The 21,010-nt window shown below is 38.8% G+C and overlaps 1 protein-coding gene across 2 annotated transcripts in view; it reads right to left on the bottom strand.

Moving 5' to 3' along the window:
• Nucleotides 1-858: 858 nt before the first annotated feature.
• The window catches only part of SLAMF1 (signaling lymphocytic activation molecule family member 1), a 36,498-nt gene continuing 16,346 nt past the window's right edge, over nt 859-21,010 (bottom strand). The window contains exons 4-7 of one of the 2 annotated variants that reach the window (XM_039839947.1): nt 16,366-16,464; nt 12,007-12,080; nt 2,249-2,341; nt 861-1,938 (exon numbers count right to left, since the gene is read on the bottom strand). In XM_039839947.1, the coding sequence (XP_039695881.1) occupies nt 1,888-1,938; nt 2,249-2,341; nt 12,007-12,080; nt 16,366-16,464 (317 nt within the window). In that variant the 3' untranslated portion in view covers nt 861-1,887. Of the gene's footprint in view, nt 1,939-2,248; nt 2,342-12,006; nt 12,081-16,365; nt 16,465-21,010 lie in introns of both variants that reach the window. The other variant, XM_039839948.1, reaches the window with a different exon arrangement.

The following is a 21,010-nucleotide window of genomic DNA, read 5'->3' as shown; positions in this document are numbered from 1 at the left end:
TTGTTTTGTTCTGTTTTGTTTTTGTTTTTGCCTGCCCAGGATCGAATTTTACTGCTTATATTTAGGGAATTTTCTAACTCATAGGAAGCAGAACCCACCAACCATTATGAAAGTCAAAAATATCAGATATCCAATTTTCAGCCTCCCTTGGAGTAGAACATGAACTTGTGATCTACGATTGGCCACTCAGTTCCAGACTCTGAATTAGAAACTAAAGATGAAGAGATGAAAAATAGACCCTGGAGAAATCACTTTGGTGCAGATGGTGCAACAGCAATATTGAGTTCAGTGAGGTAGGGAGAGAGTGACGGAGTCCAGATCTAGTGCTGGGAGGACAATGGCAGAGCAATTGGTGCTCAGCATCATTATTCTTGGGCTGATTTTGTGACTTGGAGCAATTGGTGCTCAGCATCATTATTCTTGGGCTGATTTTGTGACTTTTGTGACTTGGACTCTGGTCCTAGCCATGACCTATATTTCCTCCTTTCTTGCTCATTTTCAAAGTATTGGTTCATAGTAAATAACCTTTTAGCAGTTATTTATACCAACCAATATATGTTTTCAGTAGATTGCTTTTACGCATAAAAAATCCAGACCAGTTTTTGTTGATTGCAACTAAGCACACTATATCAAAATTGGTACCAAGAAATAGGATACATCAAGCAACAGAACTAAAATGTGAATTGACTGAACATAGGAGATACAAGGCAATAAGAACCTCAGGGTTTGGAGCTGGAAAGTTGGTGATCCTTGTTATATGGCTGTAATTACATAGTTGGTGATTTCTTAAAGTGTTCACTAATCTTATACAAGAATCCACCAGAAAGAAGGGCTTAAACTGAAGAGGGCCTGTCTAAAAGAAGAAAATAGGAAAAAAATAGGACTTTATGAAAAAAGGCTCTTTCTGTCTGCAGCCTGCAATTTTAAGTTATTAAACATTCAATTACTTGAAGCCGACAGGCTAAAATATGTTAATTTTCTAATGGGGATAAATTTAGTGTGAGGAGTGGTATGAAGGGATTAGGAAGTAGGTAATAGAAACTCCAATGATGTAAGGCTATAAGGCTATAAGAATATAAAATAGATTCAGAATCGGGTTGAAGAGTCTTAGCCGAGGCTCTAGGTTTGCTGTTCAATGGAGTAAACAGAGAATTAAGATTTAAAAATCATTTGGAGAAGTGAAAAATCACCCTGGAACAAATTCCGATGATCTCAAATTCCTTTGTAATGGCATCACCAAACATTTGCCACTCTTCTTTAAATTACAAATGCCATTTGCACAGAACAATACTTTTAATTTAATTTAAATACTTCATTCTATTATTCAAAGCTCAGAGACCTCAAAGTCATGTTTTCATTTTATTAACTCTTTAGCTTTTATAGAATAATCTCAAAGTGTTATACATATAATAAGGAATTCATCCCTCATTTCCTAGATCTGTATGGTGATTGGGTTCAGCTCCCAGAATGAAGTACAGACAGCCAAAATGCAAACTGTTCCAGACTTTGTGGCTGGTGGTCAGCTGTCTGAGATAGGTGCTAGATGTCCCGGCTTTCTGACTTTAGCTTTTATTATCCAATCCCCACAAAGAGCAAGACACCTGGAAGTCTGAACTCACTGGACCCACATTATCCATTTCATCTGCTACACCAGAGTTGGAAAACTCTGTTCTGGGCCTGTGCTCTGCACAGCAGTTGAAGTGCTTGGGAGCCTCAGTTCCTTGTCCATTTCACTGGTGTATGTGGAAGCAACATCACCAGAGAGTTGATTCAAGAACAGTACAGATGTGTAGAGTGTCCTGGGGAACTTGAGACCTGGGCCAAGTTCAGTGTTTATTTTGGCTCCTCCATGTTCCTTCAGAAAGTCCCTTAACTGGGCCCGTGGTGTCAGCTCTCCGGAAGTGTCACACTAGCATAGACTGTGACGGAGCTTGGTTCCTAGGGGCAAAGCAGAAGATGTCTGTGAGTGGACTGGCACTAGCTTCAAAGGAACAAATGAAAACAGCACTGCTTAGGAAAAGGAAAATGTCTCAGAAATCATGGATAATAGAGACTTGTTCAGGGTCTGTCACAGTTGGGCATTGCTGGAGGCAGCATCCAGAAGCCTTGCAATTGAGGCCATAGATGCTCCTTGCTACCTGCTTGCTAGGACCTGCCTTTTCCTTTTCAAGACTCTGTTTCATTTTAGTGCTACACAGGTCCTACCCTTTCCCCTCCTCCACCTATTCTCTCTCTACAGATGCCTCACCTGAATAGGCTCTGGGACAGGTTCTGTGGCAGCAACATAAATGGTGGTGCAGGAGTCCTGAGCTGGCAGGGAATCAGGTTTCTTCTGAACAGACTACAAAAGGAGCAAAGAAAGGAGAGTTATTTCCCATCCAACTCTCTTCATGGAGAAGCACAGAAGCAAGAATTTTTGAGTTAGAAATGTCCTTAGTCATTTCATTCAGCCTTCTCCTGGGTGGAAATTCTCCTTCAAATTTTCTGGAACTCAATTATCTGGGCTTTGCTTGGACTCTCCAAGTGACTTCTTGGAGTTCACAAACTCATGAGTCAGCCTAATTTATTATTGGCGTTTTGTAGATGATTTAAAAGTCTTCCTCACAGTGAGTGGAAATTGGTATGGCTCTTCCTGGGGGCACCTGAAGAGAAGGCAATCTTCACAGTACTTGAGTCTCGCTTATATATCACCTATTACATACAGAGTTCATTCCATCCCTATACTCTAATGTGGTTTCTCATTACTTCTCTTTCCTGCCCAAATATTAAACTTAATAATAACCACACATACGTAAGTGTATTAAAGTTTACAGTCCTAACATGTCTTCTCATTTTTTTCTCACAAGCACTGTATATGTTAAATACTGTCATCACTCACATTTTACAGATGAACAAACTAAAGCCCAGAAAGATTTATTACTTTCCTAATGTATACAATGTAAGAAGTATTAAAGCCAGGAGTCCCACTAGAGTCTTTTAACTTAATGTGCACATGAATTAACTGGGGATTTTGTTAAGAGGTTTGATCTATTTCAGAAGATCTGAGGTGGGGCCTAAGATTCTGCATTTTTAATAAGGTCCCAGGTGATGCTGCCGCTGCTTGGTCACAGACTATATTTTAGTAAAATAGATCTAGTCAACTTTGGAAATAATGTTGTAGAAGATAATTTAAGCAGTAATTGCCTGATTCGAATAGATGACTTTCAAGATCCCAGACAACTTGTAGATACTATAATTTGGAGAAATTTTGAATTTAAGGAAGAATTACTTGCAATAATGATATGAATTAGGAGAATGTGAAACTAATTTAGAGACCTTTATCAACAGAAGCAACCCCTGCCTGTCTTCCTGTCTAGGAAGATTTTAGTATGACTTGACTTAGAGGCTGGAGGAGAAAGTGAATAACTTATGCTTTTAACATTTAAATTAAAAGTTTTAGAAAGAAGAATAAAGTATAAAGGAAATCACCTATAGCCTTATCACTTCAACATAACATGGTTTTCATGTTGTTAGATTTCCCTTCAGCATTTTTGTCTATGCCTAGGGAATTATTTTAAGCATAGTTGTTATAATTTAGTACATTTTTTTTTATCTTGGTGTCTTCATTTAGGGCAAAACTCCAGGAAGCATACTTTGCAAGAAATTCCAAGGGCATTATTCTCACATATTCTTTATTAATGTTATCCCCTGGAATTGTGCAAGGTAATAGCCCTGATAAGACCTATAAGAGTCCCTAGAAGACAGCAAACATTTAGTAAATAATTTTCTATGTTATTATAGTCCTTCTAATGGTATTGTATAGTCATTAAAACAAGAACAAAGGAAATATTAATTTTGAATAATTGTCCATGTTATCAGTCTTCATATGATATCATACAGGTATTGTGAATAGGAACAAAGATAATTGTAAGGATGTGGGTCGGTCTAAATGCATATTGAAAACAATAATAATTATGTATTGTATGTTTAAAATATATGTGAAATTTAAATAATGACCAAAACTGCACATAAATTAGGAGGTGAAGTTAAAGATGGAGTTAAAGTACTGTCCAGGAAGGGAATAAATATTAGACTTTGATAAGTTAAGGATGCATTAAATAATTTCAGAGTAGCCAATAAAAGAATAGAAAAAAAATTTGTTTAATTACTAATCTAATAGAAAGGAAAATGAGATAATAAAAGTATAATTTAAATCAAAGAAACTCCTAGCTCAGAGAGCTTCACCTGTGAATTCTGCCAAATATTTAAAGGGAAAAATAACATAGATTCTACTCAAACACTTCCATAGAATAACAAAAAGGAAATACACCCTGTAGTGGGTTGAACTGTTGCCCCTCGCCCCAAATAGGTCCTCCCAGAATCTGAAAACGTGACCTTTTTTTTGGAATAGGGTCTTTGTAGATGTAATTACGGTAATAATTTCAAAATGAAGTCATGTGGATTAGAGTGTGTCTTAAAATCAGTGACAAGTGTCCTTATAAGAGACAGAAAAGGAGAAGACCAAGAAACATAGAGAGATGAAAGTTATGTGAAAATGGAGGCAGAAATTGGAGTTCTGTAGCTACAAGCCAACAAATGCCAGAGTTCCTGGAGCCGTAGAAGCTGGAAGAAGCAAAGAAAATTATCCCCTAGAGCCTCAGAGAGAGCATGGCCCTAGTGGCACCTTCGTTTTGGACTTCAGGCTTACAGAACTATTAGAGAATAAGTTTTTGTTGTTTTAAGTCACCAAGTTTGTAGTAATTTGTTACACTAGTAGTAGGAAACTAACATACAACCCAATCTATTTTGTGAGGTTAGCATAATCTTGCTATCAAAATTTTACAAGGTCATTACAAGAAATAAAAATTGCAGACCAGTTTCACTCAGAAACATAAATGGAAAAAAAATTCTTAACAAATAAGATCCAACATTATTTAAAAAGGACCAGAAAAAATTGCTTCTATTCCAGAAATGCAAAGTTGGTTTAATCTTTGCAAATCAATGTAGTTCAGCAGATAAATAAAACAGATAATTTTTGTTAATTATGAGATTATATTAATAGATGCAGAGTGTTGATAAAATTCAATGTCAATTCATGATAAAATGTCTTAGAAAACCTGGATTGGAAGAGAATATTTTTAATCACATAAAAAGGCAGCATCAAAAATCCATCAGCAAAAATCATATTTAATGGTAAGATATTAAAATCCTTTCTTTTGAGGTTGGAACCATACAAGGATGCCATTACTACCACTTTCAAATAATGTTGTTTGAGATATCTCAGGTAGTAAAATAGGGAAAGAAAAAGGAAAAGAAGTTATGCAAATTGAAAATGAAGTAAAACTGTAATATTTTACAGATGATACAATTGTGTACAAAGAAAATTTAAAATCATCTATAGATAAATGACTGAAACTTATATGTTTAGAAATATCACAAATATAAGGTTAATATATAAAAATTAATTTTATTTCTATATATCAATAATAAATAGTAACTAAAAAAGTTTAAGATAATATTGCTGATAGTATCCCAAAATATCAATACTCAAATGCCAAATAATAATTTACAAAGTATGTACAAGTCTTCTTATGGAGAAAACTATAAAATATCACTTAGAGAAATTTTAAAAATATCTAAATAAAGGAAAGCATACATCATTTTGTGAATTGAAAGGCTCAACAATATAAATATGTATGGTCTTCTCAAATTGATCAATGCACTTCTAAATAGAATTCCAGCAGGATTCTTAGGTGGAACTTGACAAACCAAATTGAAAATATATATGAAAATACAAAAGACCAAAAATGGTCAAGAACTCTTGAAGAAGAATAAGAACAAGTGAGAAGATTCATTTTACCAGATAACAAACTTATAATAAATCTGTAATCACAGATTTGTAAAGACAGTATAGTACTGTGCAAATATAAACATATAGACTAATGGAGCAGAATAGAGAATCTCAAAATAGATCCACGCATATTTGAATCCTTGATTTATGATGAAGGTGACACTGTAGTAGGCAAGGAAAATCTTTTCTTTTTTTTTTTTAGGACTTAAAACAATGATTTATTATTTCTCATGATTCTGTGCGTTGGTTGAATTCTGCTGGTTTTTCCAGGACTTGCTTGTGCAGCTGCGTTCAGTATTTTGGAGGAATGGCTGAGGGCTGGGTTCAGCTGGGACAGTGGGGATGGCTAAGCCTCCCTTTCCGTATGTTCTTTCAAGGAATAGTCTTTTCAATAAATGAACCATAGGATATCCATGTAGAGAAAAATGAAATGACCTATCTCACACCATTCTCCAAAAGTCATTTTCAGGTACATAACAGACATAAATGAGAAAGATAAACCAAACATCTTTAAGGAGGTAACAAAATATCTTCATTATACTAATCTATTAAAAAAAAAAAGGCTGAAACTCAAAAAGAGGGAGACAAGAGATTTATCAGTTTCTTTAAGAAAGAGGATATTTGTATGGTCAATAAACATGGAAAATTGTTCAACTTCCTTAATAATTAGGGGAGTTCAAAATGAAACTATAAAAGCCACATTCAACAAAATGACTAAAATTTAAAAGACTAATAATTAACAGGTTTTGATTAGAATGTGTAGCTACTGAAACTTATATGTAGCTGGTAGAAAAGTAAATTGGTAAACATGCTTTGAAAGACAGTTTGGCTTTATCTAGTCGATTTGAGGACATGCATACTCTATGATTTGGCAAATCTACTTCTAGGTATATACCCAACAAAAATATGTGCATGTATCTATCAAGAGAAATACATATGGATGTTCATAGTGCAATTTTCATAATAGCCTCAAACTAGAAATAACCCAAATGTTCATCAATAGTCAACTGGATAAATAAACTCTAGCATATTTATACATTGACATTCTATAAGCAATGAAAATGAATGTATTATATCTAAGCTCAAAGACATGCATGCATCTCATAAAGATAATATTGAGCAACAGAAATCAGACACAAGAGGAAAAATACTCTAGAATTACATTTTCATAAATCAAGAAAAAAAGAGAGAGGAGCTTCTGGTCAAGATGGCAGAGTAGATAAAGGCTATGCTTGCCTCCTCTCACAACCACATCAAAATTACAACTGAATTACAGAACAGCCATAATGGGAGTCGCCTGAAGTCTAGTTGAACAGAAGTCCTCTACAACTGGGGGCACACAAAAGAGGCCATCTTGAGGTTGGTAGGAGGGCAGAGACACAGGATGGGGTGGTCCCACATCCACATGTAATGGTTGAGCACTGGGAGGGATATCTTGGCTGAGATTCCCTCAAAAGAGTGAAGGGTCCCAGCTCCACACTGGGGTCCCCAACCCAGGGTTCCAATGCTGAGAAGAGAGGTCCCTACAACTATTGGCTGTGAAAACCAGCAGAGATTGTGGCTGAGTGAGACAGAGGGCCATTGGAGTTGCATACATTCCTCTTAAGGGATCCGCACACAGACTTACTCATTGACAGACTCACTCATTCTGAGCTCCAGCACTAGGGCAGAAGATCAAAAGTTTCCAGGGACATAAAGGGAGAAACTGAGTTATCTGGCATCAGAGTGAGGGCTGGAGGGGCAGCTTTCTCCCAAACAGAAATACTGGCAGACACCATTGTTCCTTTGTTGAACCCTCCCCGACCTGGCATGCCAACACAGGCAGCTGCCATATCTGAGTCTCCATCAACCTGAATAACACTGGTTGCCCCATTCTGTGATCCTCTGAGACCCTCTCCCACCCAACTTTCAGGACAAACCAAGCCACTTCTAGTGAGTTTTCCATACAAATGATCTGCCTTGGCTCATGCTGTAGACTTTTCTAAAATCTCTCAAAGTTTCACAAAACTCAAACAAGCAGCATCTGGCCTTGTAGTGCCCCGTACCTCTTGCTGAACAGCCTCAAGTCCAGCTTTAGTGGCAGCCAGCCTCAGTTTGTGGCTTGGCTTCTCGAGGCACATCTATGCCAGTGTGGGTGGTGGCCATCTGCCAAGTGGCCCCAGGCAGTGCACAGGCTGTAGTTGAACTTGGCCTGAAGCAGGACCCCTCCCAGGAGGCCCCAGCTTGCACACCTGATAGCTAGCTTTGGTTTGAACTGGAGCACCACCCAGGGCCATATCCAATGACAGCATACACAAAAGGCAGACTGGGCAGGCACCAGAGCCCTGCTAAAATGAATCTTGCTTCATAGGGTCAACCTCTGTATAACAGCTCCTCTACTGTAGTCACTAGCCAGTGCTCACAACCAATCAGCCTGAGGGTCAATCTCTCCCATTTTTGTGCAAAAAGCAACCAAGTCTCAGCTACAATAAAAGGGCACACACAGCCAGTACAAGGGACCCACCATGAGCACCTGACTCAGGTAACCAGGGAAGACTGAGCCACTGGGCCCCACAGGACACCTACATAAAACCACTTTACTAAAACTGGGAGACATAGCAGGCCTACCTAATACATAGAAATAAACACAAAGATGCAACCCAAATGAGGAGATAAAGAAATATGTCCCACATGAAAGATCAGAACAAAGCTCCAGAAAAAGAACTAAACAAAATGGAGACAAGCAATCTACCAGATGCAGAGTTCAAAACACTAGTTAGAAGAATGCTCAAGGAACTTAGAGGAAGAGTAGATGAACTCAGTGAGAACTTTAACAAAGAAACAGAAAATATAAAAATTGGGCTAGAAAACATAAAAAAAGGAACCATTCAGAAATGAAGAATACAATAATTGAAATGAAGAATACATTAGAGGGAATCAACAGATAAGATGAAATGGAGGATCAAATCAGTGATTTAGAAGATAAGGTAGCAGAAAACATCCAATTAGAACAAGAAGAAAAAAGAATCCAAAAAAATGAGGATAGTTTAAGGGGCTCCTGGGACAATATCAAGCATAACAACATTTGCATCATAGGGGTACCAGAAGAAGAAGAGGCGAGAGCAAGAAATTGAAAACCTACTTGAAGAAATAATGACGGAAAGCTTCCCTAACCTGGAGAAGGAAAGACATACAAGCCCAGGAAGTGCTGAGTTCCAAACAAGATGAATCTAAAGAGGCTCACACTAAGACACATCATAATTAAAATGCCAAAGGTTAAAGGCAAAGAGAGAATATTGTAAGCAACAAAAGAAAAGCAGTTAGTTACCTAAAAGGGAGCTCCCATAAAAAGTTTCTCGAAAACTTTACAGGCCAGCAGGGATTGACAGGAAATATTCAAAGTGATGAAAAGAAAGGACCTACGACCAAGATTATTCTACCCAGTAAAGCTATCATTTAGAATCGAAGGACAGATAAAATGTTTCTTGGACAAGAAAAAGCTAAAGGAGTTTATCAACATTAAGCAAGCATTACAGGAGATGTTGGAGGAACTTCTTTAAGAAGAAGAAAAAAAAGATGAAAATACAAACGATAAATATATATCTATCAACAATTACTTAAAATTAAATGGATTAAATTCTCCAATCAAAAGATAGGGTGGTTGGTGGCTCCATAGTGTGTAGTGGTTAGCATGTCTGCTTTACACTCAGAAGGTCCTGGGTTCGCGCCCCAGGTGGAGCCACGGACCATATCTTGGGTGTGCCAGGCCCCAGGTGCGCAGAGCCACCTCAGTGCGCCGGGCCCGGGTGCGCACTGCGGGTGCATGGGAGGAAATGCCTCGCTTCCAGAGATCCAGTTCTTAAAGGGAGATGGCAACGTTTGTAGGTCAGGGGTGAAAGTGGGAGGAGGGGACTGAAGAGGGGGAAAAAAATAGGGTGGCTGAATGGATAAGAAAGCAAGACCCTTACATATGCTGCCTATAAAGAGACTCACCTCAGATTGAAAGACACGCACGGACTGAAAGTAAAAGAATGGAAAAAGATGTTTCATGAAAATGGAAACAAACGAATAAAGCTAGGTCAGCAATACTTAATACCAGGCAAAATAGACTTTAAAATTAAGCTATAACAAGAGACAAGAAAGGACCCTGTTATCCTACTTCTGAGAATTTATCTGAAGAAACCGAAAACATTACTTTGAAGGGACATGAGAATCAATATGTTTATCTCAGAATTAGTTACAATAGTCAAGATATGGAGGCTACCTGGGTGTCCATCAATGGATGAATGAATAAAGAACAGGTGGTACAATATACAATGGATATTATTCAGCTATAAAAAAATAAAATCTTGCCATCTGCAACAACATGGATGAACCTATGGAGTAGCTTGGACAGAGGAAGACAAATGCCATATAATTTCACTTGCATGTGGAATCTAAAGAACAAAATAAACAAACAATACAGAAACAAACTCATAAATACAGACAACATTTTGATGGTTGCCAGATGAGAGTGGGGTCAGGAGAGTGGGTGAAAAAGGGGAAAGGATAAAGAAGTACAAATTGGTAGTTACAAAATAGTCATGGGGATGTAAAGTAGCATAAGGAATGTAGTCGAATATTGTAATAACTATGTATGGTGTCAAATGTGTACTAGATTTATCAGGGTGATCACTTTGTTAGTTATATAAATGTCTAATCACTATGTTGTACACCTGAAAATAATATAATATTGTATGCCAACTATAATTTTTTTAAAAATTATTTTTAAAAAAAGCCTCAGCCCAGAGTATCTGGTTACAGAGTTTCAAAGACCTTCAAAGGCCTTGAATGCCAGGTTAAACAGAATATGTCCCCATCACCTATAGAGGGTGCCAAATGCTCACCCTTTCTTTCTTCTTTCATTAAATCCATATTGAGTAATTTTTAAAAAGAGAGAGAGGAAACTAAAAAATATTTTTAGAGTCAGGATAAGGGTATCTTAGGGGAGGAGAGAGAGGGTAGTGATTGGGAGGGTACGAGAAGGTCTTCTGGGGGTTGCTGGTAATGTTCTGTTCCTTGACCTGAGTGGTAGTTTTATGGTATTAGGAGACTCAATACAGCAAGATGTAATTTCTCCTCAAATACATCTATAGATTCAATGCAACCCTAATAGGATTTTTTTCCTTTTCGTGATACTTGAGAAGCTGATTCTTAAATACATATGAAAGTACAAAGGGACAAAAATAGTCAAAAACTCTTGAAGAAAGCAAGACTTGCTTTACTAGATATCAAGATGGGGTAATTCACTGAGCCGATACTTATACATTGTGCGCTTTTGGTATATATGTTATACTTTACAGTAAAAAGAGGGATGCTTGCAGCATGGTATAGAATAGATAGAGAAGGAACCATGGTAAATGCAAGGGTGGAGGTTGCTCTTGGGGACTCTATATTTAAATGGAGCTTGGGTCTCAGTGGTGGTCATGGCCTGTGTAATAAACCCTCCAGGCCACTAGAAGACAGTAGAAATAAGAGCTTTGTCCAAAACTTCATTTCTGGTTATCAGAAATGCATTTATTGTCATCTGATGCAATATTCCAAGGTGATAATCAAAGCTGTCTTTACCTTCACATCCTTTACTCCAGAATTTGCCTTCTCTATACTCTAAATGGACAGATTCTGGCCTATTTATCACCTAGAGTTGTCTTCGAGTCTGAAAAACTATATCTTCATAGCTAACCATAATCCCTTTAGCTTCCTTCTTTCTTCCCTACTCCTCAAGATCCTCTTTCCTTGTCTCTTTGGCACTTTGTAAACTCCTAGACTTGGATCGGACCAACACATTACACAATAGCCTTTTCAAACCTTTCTCTCTCTCCTCAAGCCCTTTCCCTAGAGGAGAGACTTTGATAACTTGGAACTGGAGAGTCCTAGAATGGCAGACCCAGAAGGAGTCACATGTCATGCCTCTCTAGCTTCCTATGAAGAAATAATCAGATTACCCAGTGTTTTTCATTATTTCATTAACAAAGAGTCCCATCTGACACTGAAGTTTAATGCCTATTTTAGTGAGCTCTTGTTCTTGACTTCTGCTTGCCTGATCTTCCCTGCTCCAGAACCCATGTAGAACTGTGAATGTCAGACATGCAAGGTGGACTGGCCAGGAATCCAAGGGAAATGTGACAGGTCCACCCCAGACAAAGTATAAAACTTACACCTGATTTCTGGACTTGGGCATAGATAGTAAGGCTTTTCGCTTCCACTGTTGGCTGGTAATGGTCTGCTTTACCTGGGGAAAAGAAACCATAGAGGTTATCTCCCTCTGATCCCCAGCATGAACTCTCTGCTCAGATCTGATTTTACCCCAGTTGCATACCAACCTTCCCGAAGAGTACTATAGAAACAAAAACACTGAGTTCCAAACCCCTCTGCACATTTGTCATATAATGTTAGGTTAGCCACTTGATCTCTCTGGGTTCATTTTCCTACTTGTGAAATGAGGTTGAAATATCTGCCTCACTGGGCTGTTGCAAGGATTACATGAGACATTTCTTGTGAAGTATTTAGAATAGTGTCTGGCATATGGTAAATTCTCACTACATGTTAGATGTAATTGGCATGCCATTCGATTATTTTATTCTCTATTTTTTGATGTATGTATCTGATCTTTCAATAGGATTCTAAGTTCTTTAAGGGAAAGGTAAGTTATTTATACCTCTTTTGTACTCTCCAGCTCATAACATTTTTTTTTCATTCAGAGCTTTCTCATCTCCTAGTTTCAGTGGGACTTGGTGTATGTGAAGCAGGGAGAAGGTGTAAGAAGGGTGACTCACTTAAGACTATTTGGAATATCAAGCTATAATATCATTCTCGTGCCTATCATTTGGAAATTATGCTCAGAGCCTAAGGTCTCTGGAAAGTAATAAGTTGCAGAACATTTTATTTTTACCCAATTTTATAATTTTCCTTTTTAAATTATAAAAATAATGCATTCTTGTAACAAAAATTAAGAGTAAAAAATATAGAGTAAAAAATATGTCCTCTCCCCCATTAACCAATGCAATTTCATTCTCAGAAGTAATCACTTGTGACAGTTTGATATATATCCTTCCAGACCAGCTCTATGCAATAGAACTTTCTGTGATAATGGAAATGTTCCATGTCTGTAGTCTCATATGATAGCCACAGGCCACAGATGGCTATTGAGCACTTGAACTGTGGGTAATGCAACTGAGAAACTAAATTTTAAATTTGGCTTCGTTCTAATTAATTTAAAATTTAAAAGCTACAGGTGGCTAGTGACGACCATATGCGACAGTGTTTCCTAGACATTTGTTGTACTTATACAGATTTATTTAATGTAAATAAGGTCATTCTATACACACTTCTTTGTAATTTGACCTTTTCACTTAAAATGTGTTGAAGACGTTTTCTACATATCTCATTCTTTCTAATATTTCATAGTATTCTTTGTGTGCATCATGTAGCAGTAAGAAGGATGGAGGGAAAGTAACAAACTAAAACATGGAGGCCTATTTTGGGACAATTACAAAGTCCAGGCAGAAGCAATGGTGATCCATCCCAGAGGGAATCACATTAAGTCTTTAGGGTACACTTATTTTAACACTAATGAATGTATCCTCTTAAAAAACTAGAAGCATGTCTCTGAGGGAATAGCACTTAGGGGAGGTATAGTTTTCTTTAAAAGTATGTATGTTTGTATGTGGTGAGGGTGGTGAACCATGTAGCATGAGGGTATGATCCTAAGGGTGGAAATGATGGGCAGCCACTAGGGAAACTCTAAGAATTCAAAAAATGTCAAGGTAGGATTTTCTTATGTGGGTGTGGGCATAGAGTACTTGGTGGTTCCAACTTCACTTTTTTGGTCAAGGGTGATGCTGGTTAAGGAGTGTGTGTGTGTGTGTGTGTGAGTGTGTGTGTAGAGTGGAGGTTAAGGGTTGGGGTGATCAGAAGAGGTAACAGAGGAGGTGTAAGTTAGTTCCGTGAAATACATCCTTTGAGTTCAAATCCACAAGTGTTTGCAAAGTTAGAGGCACCCGCCCAGCACTGGAGGGGAACAAATAGAGAAGAGACCCCAGTCTTTAAGGACTTCCAGTCTTACAGGCCAGCTCAAGGCTGAAATTTAGAATTAGGACAGTCCTAAATGGTCAGACAAATGGAAAAAGTAAGTCTGAACGTTGTTTCTCAAAAAGGCCACTGGATGACGATCATTTAGTATCTTATTTTGTTCCCAGTGCAAGAACAGGTTTTCAGGAGCCAGCTCAATGTAACTGAAAGTCAGTGATGCTTTCCTGTCTAATGAAAATGGTCTTAGAATTAGGGCTTCTACATTCTAGCCCTTATTAACTGTGTGACATTAGGCAAACATGGCATCTACATGGGTCTCTTCTATTATAACTGTAAAATGAATATGCAGACTATCTAATGTCTTTTTCAACTCTCACCTAAAGCATAAAATTGTTATGTTACCATGACTTTAAGTATTTTAAATCTTTAAAACTTTAAAATTGGTATTGTTCCCAGATGTTTCTGGTGCTGCCCTCTACTGGCCATTGGACTTAAACACCTACATTAAGAGATTTGTCTACATATGTGCGTACGTATGTTTGTATGTGTGTGTGTGTATGTATGTATGTATATATGTATGTACATATGTATGTATGTACCTACCTACCATCTAGCCACAAAAGCCACTGTGTTCTGTGATTTCTGTGTGTGGACTCATGGATCCGCCCACAACAATACCACAAAGTACATATTATCTTCATTTTGCAGAGGAGAGGTTGAGTCATTTATTTGGTCAGCTTGTCACTGGCAAAGCTTGTCAGTGGCAAAGTCTGCATTTAAAGTATGTTTGTCTAATCACAAAGCCCATGTTCTTAAACAATGTATTCTAGATGTGAAATTGCCAGAGTCCGTTTGAAAGTCTTCAGAGTATGGCTGCATTCTGGAGATGACACCATTAGAAACTGCCAACAAAATCTTTTGAGCAGAGTCCTTGGAGGGTACAGAAACTGAGGGTAGTTTTTTTTCCAGAGGTTTGAGGAAAGGTTTTTGTGTTCCTGACTTACAAGGAATATATAGTGACTAGAGACAAGGATGAGTATGTGTGTTGGGGAAGGTGGTATGGAAGTGTAGTGGGATGAGGAGTAGTAGTCCCTTCAGAGCACAACTACATGATGAGCAGAATGTAGCTGAGGAAAGAATGTGGGTCAGGGTCTCAGCACATTCCACTAACTAGGTTAACGTAGGCACATTAATCTCTGTTTTCTTAACTCTGGTGTTTCACTGTTTCCTTATTATCTAAGCCAAATGTGGCTGTCCTGCCCCATCCTCTTAGACTGTCCTCATGATTTCTATCTGAATCACCCAGCCCTCTATCTCCTCCCCAGCCACCTCTTAGATGGAGGAAATGAGACAAAAATAGGCAGCTGTGCTATGATCTAGATTTTCTTATATAAGCAAAACCAACATCTGAGTGCTGAGGTAAGGGCTTTTCTGAGAAGGTCTCATGTGTAGAGAATGAGATTGGCCATCAGCTTGGTGGCATGAGGATCCAGTTCTCTCCTCACCATAGGCAGGCCAGCCCAGGATCTGTCCTGGTCTTGGAGCAGGACTTTCTGACTCTAGTGTGGGCAGATGAGTAAAGTGTACTGAGGGGAGCACGCTGCCCTGAGATATTGAATCACAGAACAATTGGAGGAGAGGCCAGGAGAAACTACTTCTAGGCACTGAAACCTCAAGGGAATAATTGCAGTTTAATTGTTTAAGTCTACTGTGGGTGACTTCCTATACTATTTGGTTGAGCTTTAAGCAACTTTATGAGTTGCACACTTCTCCAAGACGAGTCAGAATTTGTGCTAACATCTTAGTAAAGAGTGTTTCCTCTGCTGTCTTCTGATGACTTGTCAGCTTTCCTAGTGGAACACACCCTGGTAGTCTGGAGACATAGTTACAATTCTGATTCCCTTGCCAACCAGCTGGGCGACTTCACACAATTCACTTAGCTTCTCTTTGCCTCTATTAGGCCATTGCTAAGTCACATAGAAACAACTATTCTGCTTCTCTCAGAGGGATATCATAAGGATAAAGATAAATTATAGAAAGGTTTCAACTCTTAAGTGAAAACATCTTATTATAATGTCCTTTTATTAGTCAGTAATTATAACATTTCTAGGATGAGATCAAAGAGTCTTCTGAATTCTGCTTTTGCTGGATGTTGTCAAGCCTCTTGTCTGGACCTCTTCAACATCCTGTACATACTTCTACTGTGTTGCTTGTCATATTGAATTTAAATTATCTTTGCACTGTCTCTCATGTTAGATACCTATGGCTCATCTCTCCTTTTTATCCCCATAGCCCAATATAGAGGATCAAGGCATTTTGAATTAGGCTCAATTGAACAAGTTTCCAGGATATGTTTATATACTGTTTTTGCAAAGGTGCTCCCTGCAGAAAGCTGAAGTGGAGATAGCAAGTTGGTGCTTGTGGTGAGAGGTCCCCTGCTTACCACAGAGAGTCTGATAAGCATCTCTTTACTGTCAGACACCTACCTCTTCTTCTCAACAGTAGTATTACCACTTGGAGAATCATGATGACACCAATGATGCCCCCTAAGAACAGCCCAGCATACAGTCCCCAAAGTCTTGATACTGAAAAAAAAGTCAAAGGGCAATCTCAAATGTACTGTGAGTGTAAAAACATCCTACTCAGAAATGGGGAAAATAAACTTAAGCCTTGTGTTCTCTTTCTGCATTCTCTTTCAAGGGAGACGTTCATTTTCTGGGGTTTAGAGATCAGCTTTAGACCACTGAAGATTTCCATACCTGTTTTCTTTTCATCATTTCTCTTATTATATTTGACTTTCATATTCTCAATTTCTGTAAAGGTTTTTCTGTTCAAATGTTTCATTTTTATTTCAACTACCACAACACATGTCTAAAATCAAACTTATCTTTATCTCTCCTAAGTTAACCTCTCTGTCCAGTTTCCTATTTTTAAATCTCTAGTGTGTTCTGTATCCACTTTGGTAAAGAGGACATGATGGCTCCATGTGCTGTCCCCCATACTCCTACACTATTCTCATGAGACACTGGAAGGAAGAAAAAATCTACTTTTGTTTTTTTAAAAATAAACGTAATAGTGCTATTATTGTCCGTCCATGCAAATAGATGTATTGAACCCATTAGACCTGAACTGAAAGAAAAGCATGTAGTTTTTCTCTCATTCTCATGTTAATATTTGCTCTAGAACAGGAGTTCCCAAGCCCTGGGATGTAGAATGGTATGGGTCTGTGGCCTGTTAGGAGCTGGGCCACACAGCAGGAGATAAACGGCAGGCAAGCAAGCGAAGCTTCATGTATATTTGCAGCGGCTCCCCAGCGCTAGCATCACTGCCTCAACTCCACCTAGGATCATCAGGCATTAGGTTCTCATAGTAGAACCAGTCCCTCGTGCCAAAAATGTTGGGGACTGCTGCTCTAGAGCACCAATCACCCAGGCTCAAAAATCAGAGAGCCAATTTTTATTGCTTTCTCTTCTTTAACTGCTTTACCAAATCCTTCTGAACCAGAAGCAACACTTTGGAAAAACAATGTTTGGGACCTATTGCCCCAGTAGATAAGACATTTAGCTTAATAAGATAATAACTGATGATTCTGAGCATTTACAATGGGCCAGGCATTTTTTTAGTGCATCACGTGTATTAATGTATTTAATCCTCACAACAAGGTAGGTACTCTCATTACTCTAATTTTGTGAATAAGAAAGCAGGTGTGGAGATCCTCAGGAACTGGAGTTTGGTCCAGGAGTAGAAACATGGCTGAATACTGAAGACAGATTTTTGGAACATCAAAGAGAGTTATAGGCTTGGGGTAAGTTACAACAGGGTAATGAACAGTAGAGGCCAACCTGAAGCACTGGGGTTCTATGTGAAGTAATAGCATTAAGGTTCTAAATAGTACACTACCAGGTGTTGACATTAATGTGTAAGTGTAACTTGTCAGGATGATTGTGGGATAAGCCTACGTTGAAGCTGCGGTGAATTTACTTGAAAGAAGTTGAGAGGAAGGAGTAAATAGGTTACAAAGGAGTACAGTGCTTCCAGGCACAATTCGGATATCTACAGAGTCTGGCCAAAGATACAGACTGCAGTCTCAATGAATTGAATTGATAAAAGGCATTCCACTGAGATCCAGTGGGCCTTCAGCTAACCTGATAGCTAACCAGAAATCATCTCCCGATTTTAAAAAGATTCTTGTTTTATTAGGATTTTCAGACATAGAGTCATACCAAGGAATCTTATTAATCTGGCTTTGCGAACATCTTGATTATAGAGTCTCTTTCCCCAATTAAACGTGTTTTGACCCTTCCAGATACCAACTTCAGCAGACAGTCACATGACCCGATGAAAAAGCTAGGGGACAAACAGATAGTTGCAATAAGACTCCTGAATTTAAATAAAATATGAAATTTGAGCATGAAATCACTGCCAAGTCTCAGAGCAACTCCACTTTGAATGACTTTTCTGAATGGCTTATGGTTGCTGAGAACCTTCTGTGCAGGTGTGTGCATTTGTGCATGCATGTGTCTGAGAGAGAGTGAGTGAAAGATTATTAGGGCTTACGTTTGCAACACTAGGGACCTGTGGTGAAACCTTCCAAATCTAAAGATAAGAAGCGGCGGCAGCAGCCTACGGAAGTGACCAGCAATTGTTATAGTAGCCCCTCCTCTTTTGAGGCTATTTCCTCTTTCTTTTTCCCTAATATATTTAGGGGACTTCCTAAAACAACAGTTACTTTAAGAACAAACTCTCCAAACATTCAAATCATTTTAAAAGGTAGTATTTCTCTCAAATTTCATTTAAGTTAAAAAATTTTTAAAAAACCAACAACCAAGGTGGTGCCTCTAAAACCGGAAAATAGCAGAAGACAAAACCGCATCAGTAATGCCTGCCAAGTGAACCTTTCTCCTGCCCCCTGGGTCCTGATGCTGACAGCTCTGCCACCCACCTCCTCTCATAAACTAACAATGACTGGGCATATTACTGAGGCCCAGAAGACATAAAATAACTCCAGCCCTCTCTTTTCTAGGGTCTCAGAAAGATGTAAGCCATCTGCTACTTTTGTCCTATGATATAAATGACCAGCTTCTGCCAGTCCAACCAGATCTGAGAAGCAACCTGGACACAGTTCTGAAAGAGATTTCATAAAGTTTCATTGTCCTCCTAGTTCTCAGATATAAAGCAATATGAATCCACTGGAAGATTTAAATTACAGGACAATAGACTTTGTTAACCATAAAGGAACTCTAGCACTTATCTCATCCAACCCACTAACTTTGTGTTACGGAAACTGAGACTCAGAGAAGTGTCCCAGAAGAAAAGATGATGGCAGAGGTGGGTGAAGTGAGAACTGCAGACTTTGCAGTTTGTGATTTAGCCTGAGGAAGAGAGGGCCCCCACAAAGAAAGCAGTGGCAGGCTGGGAGGCCTGGGAGGCCTGGAGAGTCAGAAGCTCTCTGCGGTGCCGACTCATCCTTTTACCAACCTCCATCCAACACCTGCTGATTCCTGCTCCTGTGCTCTATCCCTTGGTCTTCCCCTGCTGCACCTTTAGCTGCCTACCAGGTCTGCCCAGCCTTGACCTTCAAGCCTGTCTTCCTTTCTGTTACTTTTTCTCACCATTCTAGTTCTCTTTTTTCCCTCTCCCTTGGACTCTGCATCTTAGAACTTGAGTTGTGACATTATGTTTGCTGTGGAGACCATTCTCAGTGAAGGCATTTGCAGCCAGACAGATGGATTCAAATTATGGGTCTACCATTTGATAGCTCTCTGACCTCAGATAGGCTGCTCATACCCTCCAGGTCCAGATTCCTCATTTGCAAAATGAACATAACAATATTCAGTTCACAGAGTTGTTCTGATAAACCAATGAAAGAATGTATGGAAAGTGCCTGGATTCAGTATGTAGTGAATAAATGTTAAATCCTTCTGATAGCCACAATTTCTCAACTAGCTGCTAGGTTCTTGGAAGCCAGAGACCATCTCTTTACATCTTTTGCAGCTCTCTTAGTATTTGGCATATATAGGTCCTTGGTAAATTTTTGTTGGTTGATTGAAAGGACAAGGAGATAGGTTTGATGTCCAGTCCAGAGGAGTTCCTTCACTGATGTCCAGAGATACTTCAGTCCCACCCTGTTATTTGCTTATGACTTATTTTCTCCATCTGGTTAGCAGGCCCAACTTTATATGCACTTGGTACTCACTTATTTGGTATTACTTTCTAATTATGATATATATATGGAAACTACATGTCAGGGACTCTATGCCCTCAGGAATTTGAGTAAATATAGGGGGAAAAAAAAGCTATTTTATGGCTTGTTGAGATCACACTGCCCAGGATTTCTGTAATTTCTGGCAGTAACTTCCTTGTGATCCTCTGAGTCTTTGCTTCTGCTCTAGTCTGGGCTGTCCTGGGTACAAGGTTCAGTGCCCTCATCACTTTTCACACACACATGCACACCCCAAAACCCAAAACCCACACTAAGAATTTCATGGGTTTGAATCCTCTACTGTAGATATGAAGGGTCACAGGGAGCAGACTCCATCATAAACAGGCAGCTTTCCACCCACCATTGGACAGGCTCAGAGCTTGTCTTTCTCTTCCTTTATCTACATTAGCAATGTGTTCCTCCTTCCTCATACAGAACCATCTAGCCCACTGCCAGGTTCTTTGTGTGTGTGTGGTGGTGGGGGGCGGGGGGGAAGGACGTCTCATTTTCTGCCCTCTAACATTTATTAAGGTATTATCCTAAACAAACACTGTTTTCTACCAAAGAGGAATTCTAATAGCAGTTTTAATATGATAATATTTTTCTACCTAGGAAAGTATAGAAGTCCCACCTAGATTGTAAATTCCTGGAAATCAGACCTTATGCTTTATTGGCATCTCCCATTCCATCCAATACAATGTAGGGCAGGGGGGCACTCAATATACACATGAAGAACTAAGTTAGAGGCCATAGAATAAAGCTGGGAGAAGACTGTCATGTACCTTTTTCTTAAGAGTTATCAGAGTGCTAAATATGAGAAGGTCTCAGAAGGAATGCAGCATCACCTTCTGAATGGCCCAGGGCAGCAGTAGAAAGAAATGAGCAGTGACCTACTTGAGATCTGCTTTATAATAACAACATGGAACCAG

This window comes from Pteropus medius, unplaced genomic scaffold (genome assembly GCF_902729225.1).
Source record: "Pteropus medius unplaced genomic scaffold, Ma_sr-lr_union100, whole genome shotgun sequence".
NCBI lineage: Eukaryota > Metazoa > Chordata > Mammalia > Chiroptera > Pteropodidae > Pteropus > Pteropus medius.
This window is presented reverse-complemented; position numbering and strand designations above follow the sequence as displayed.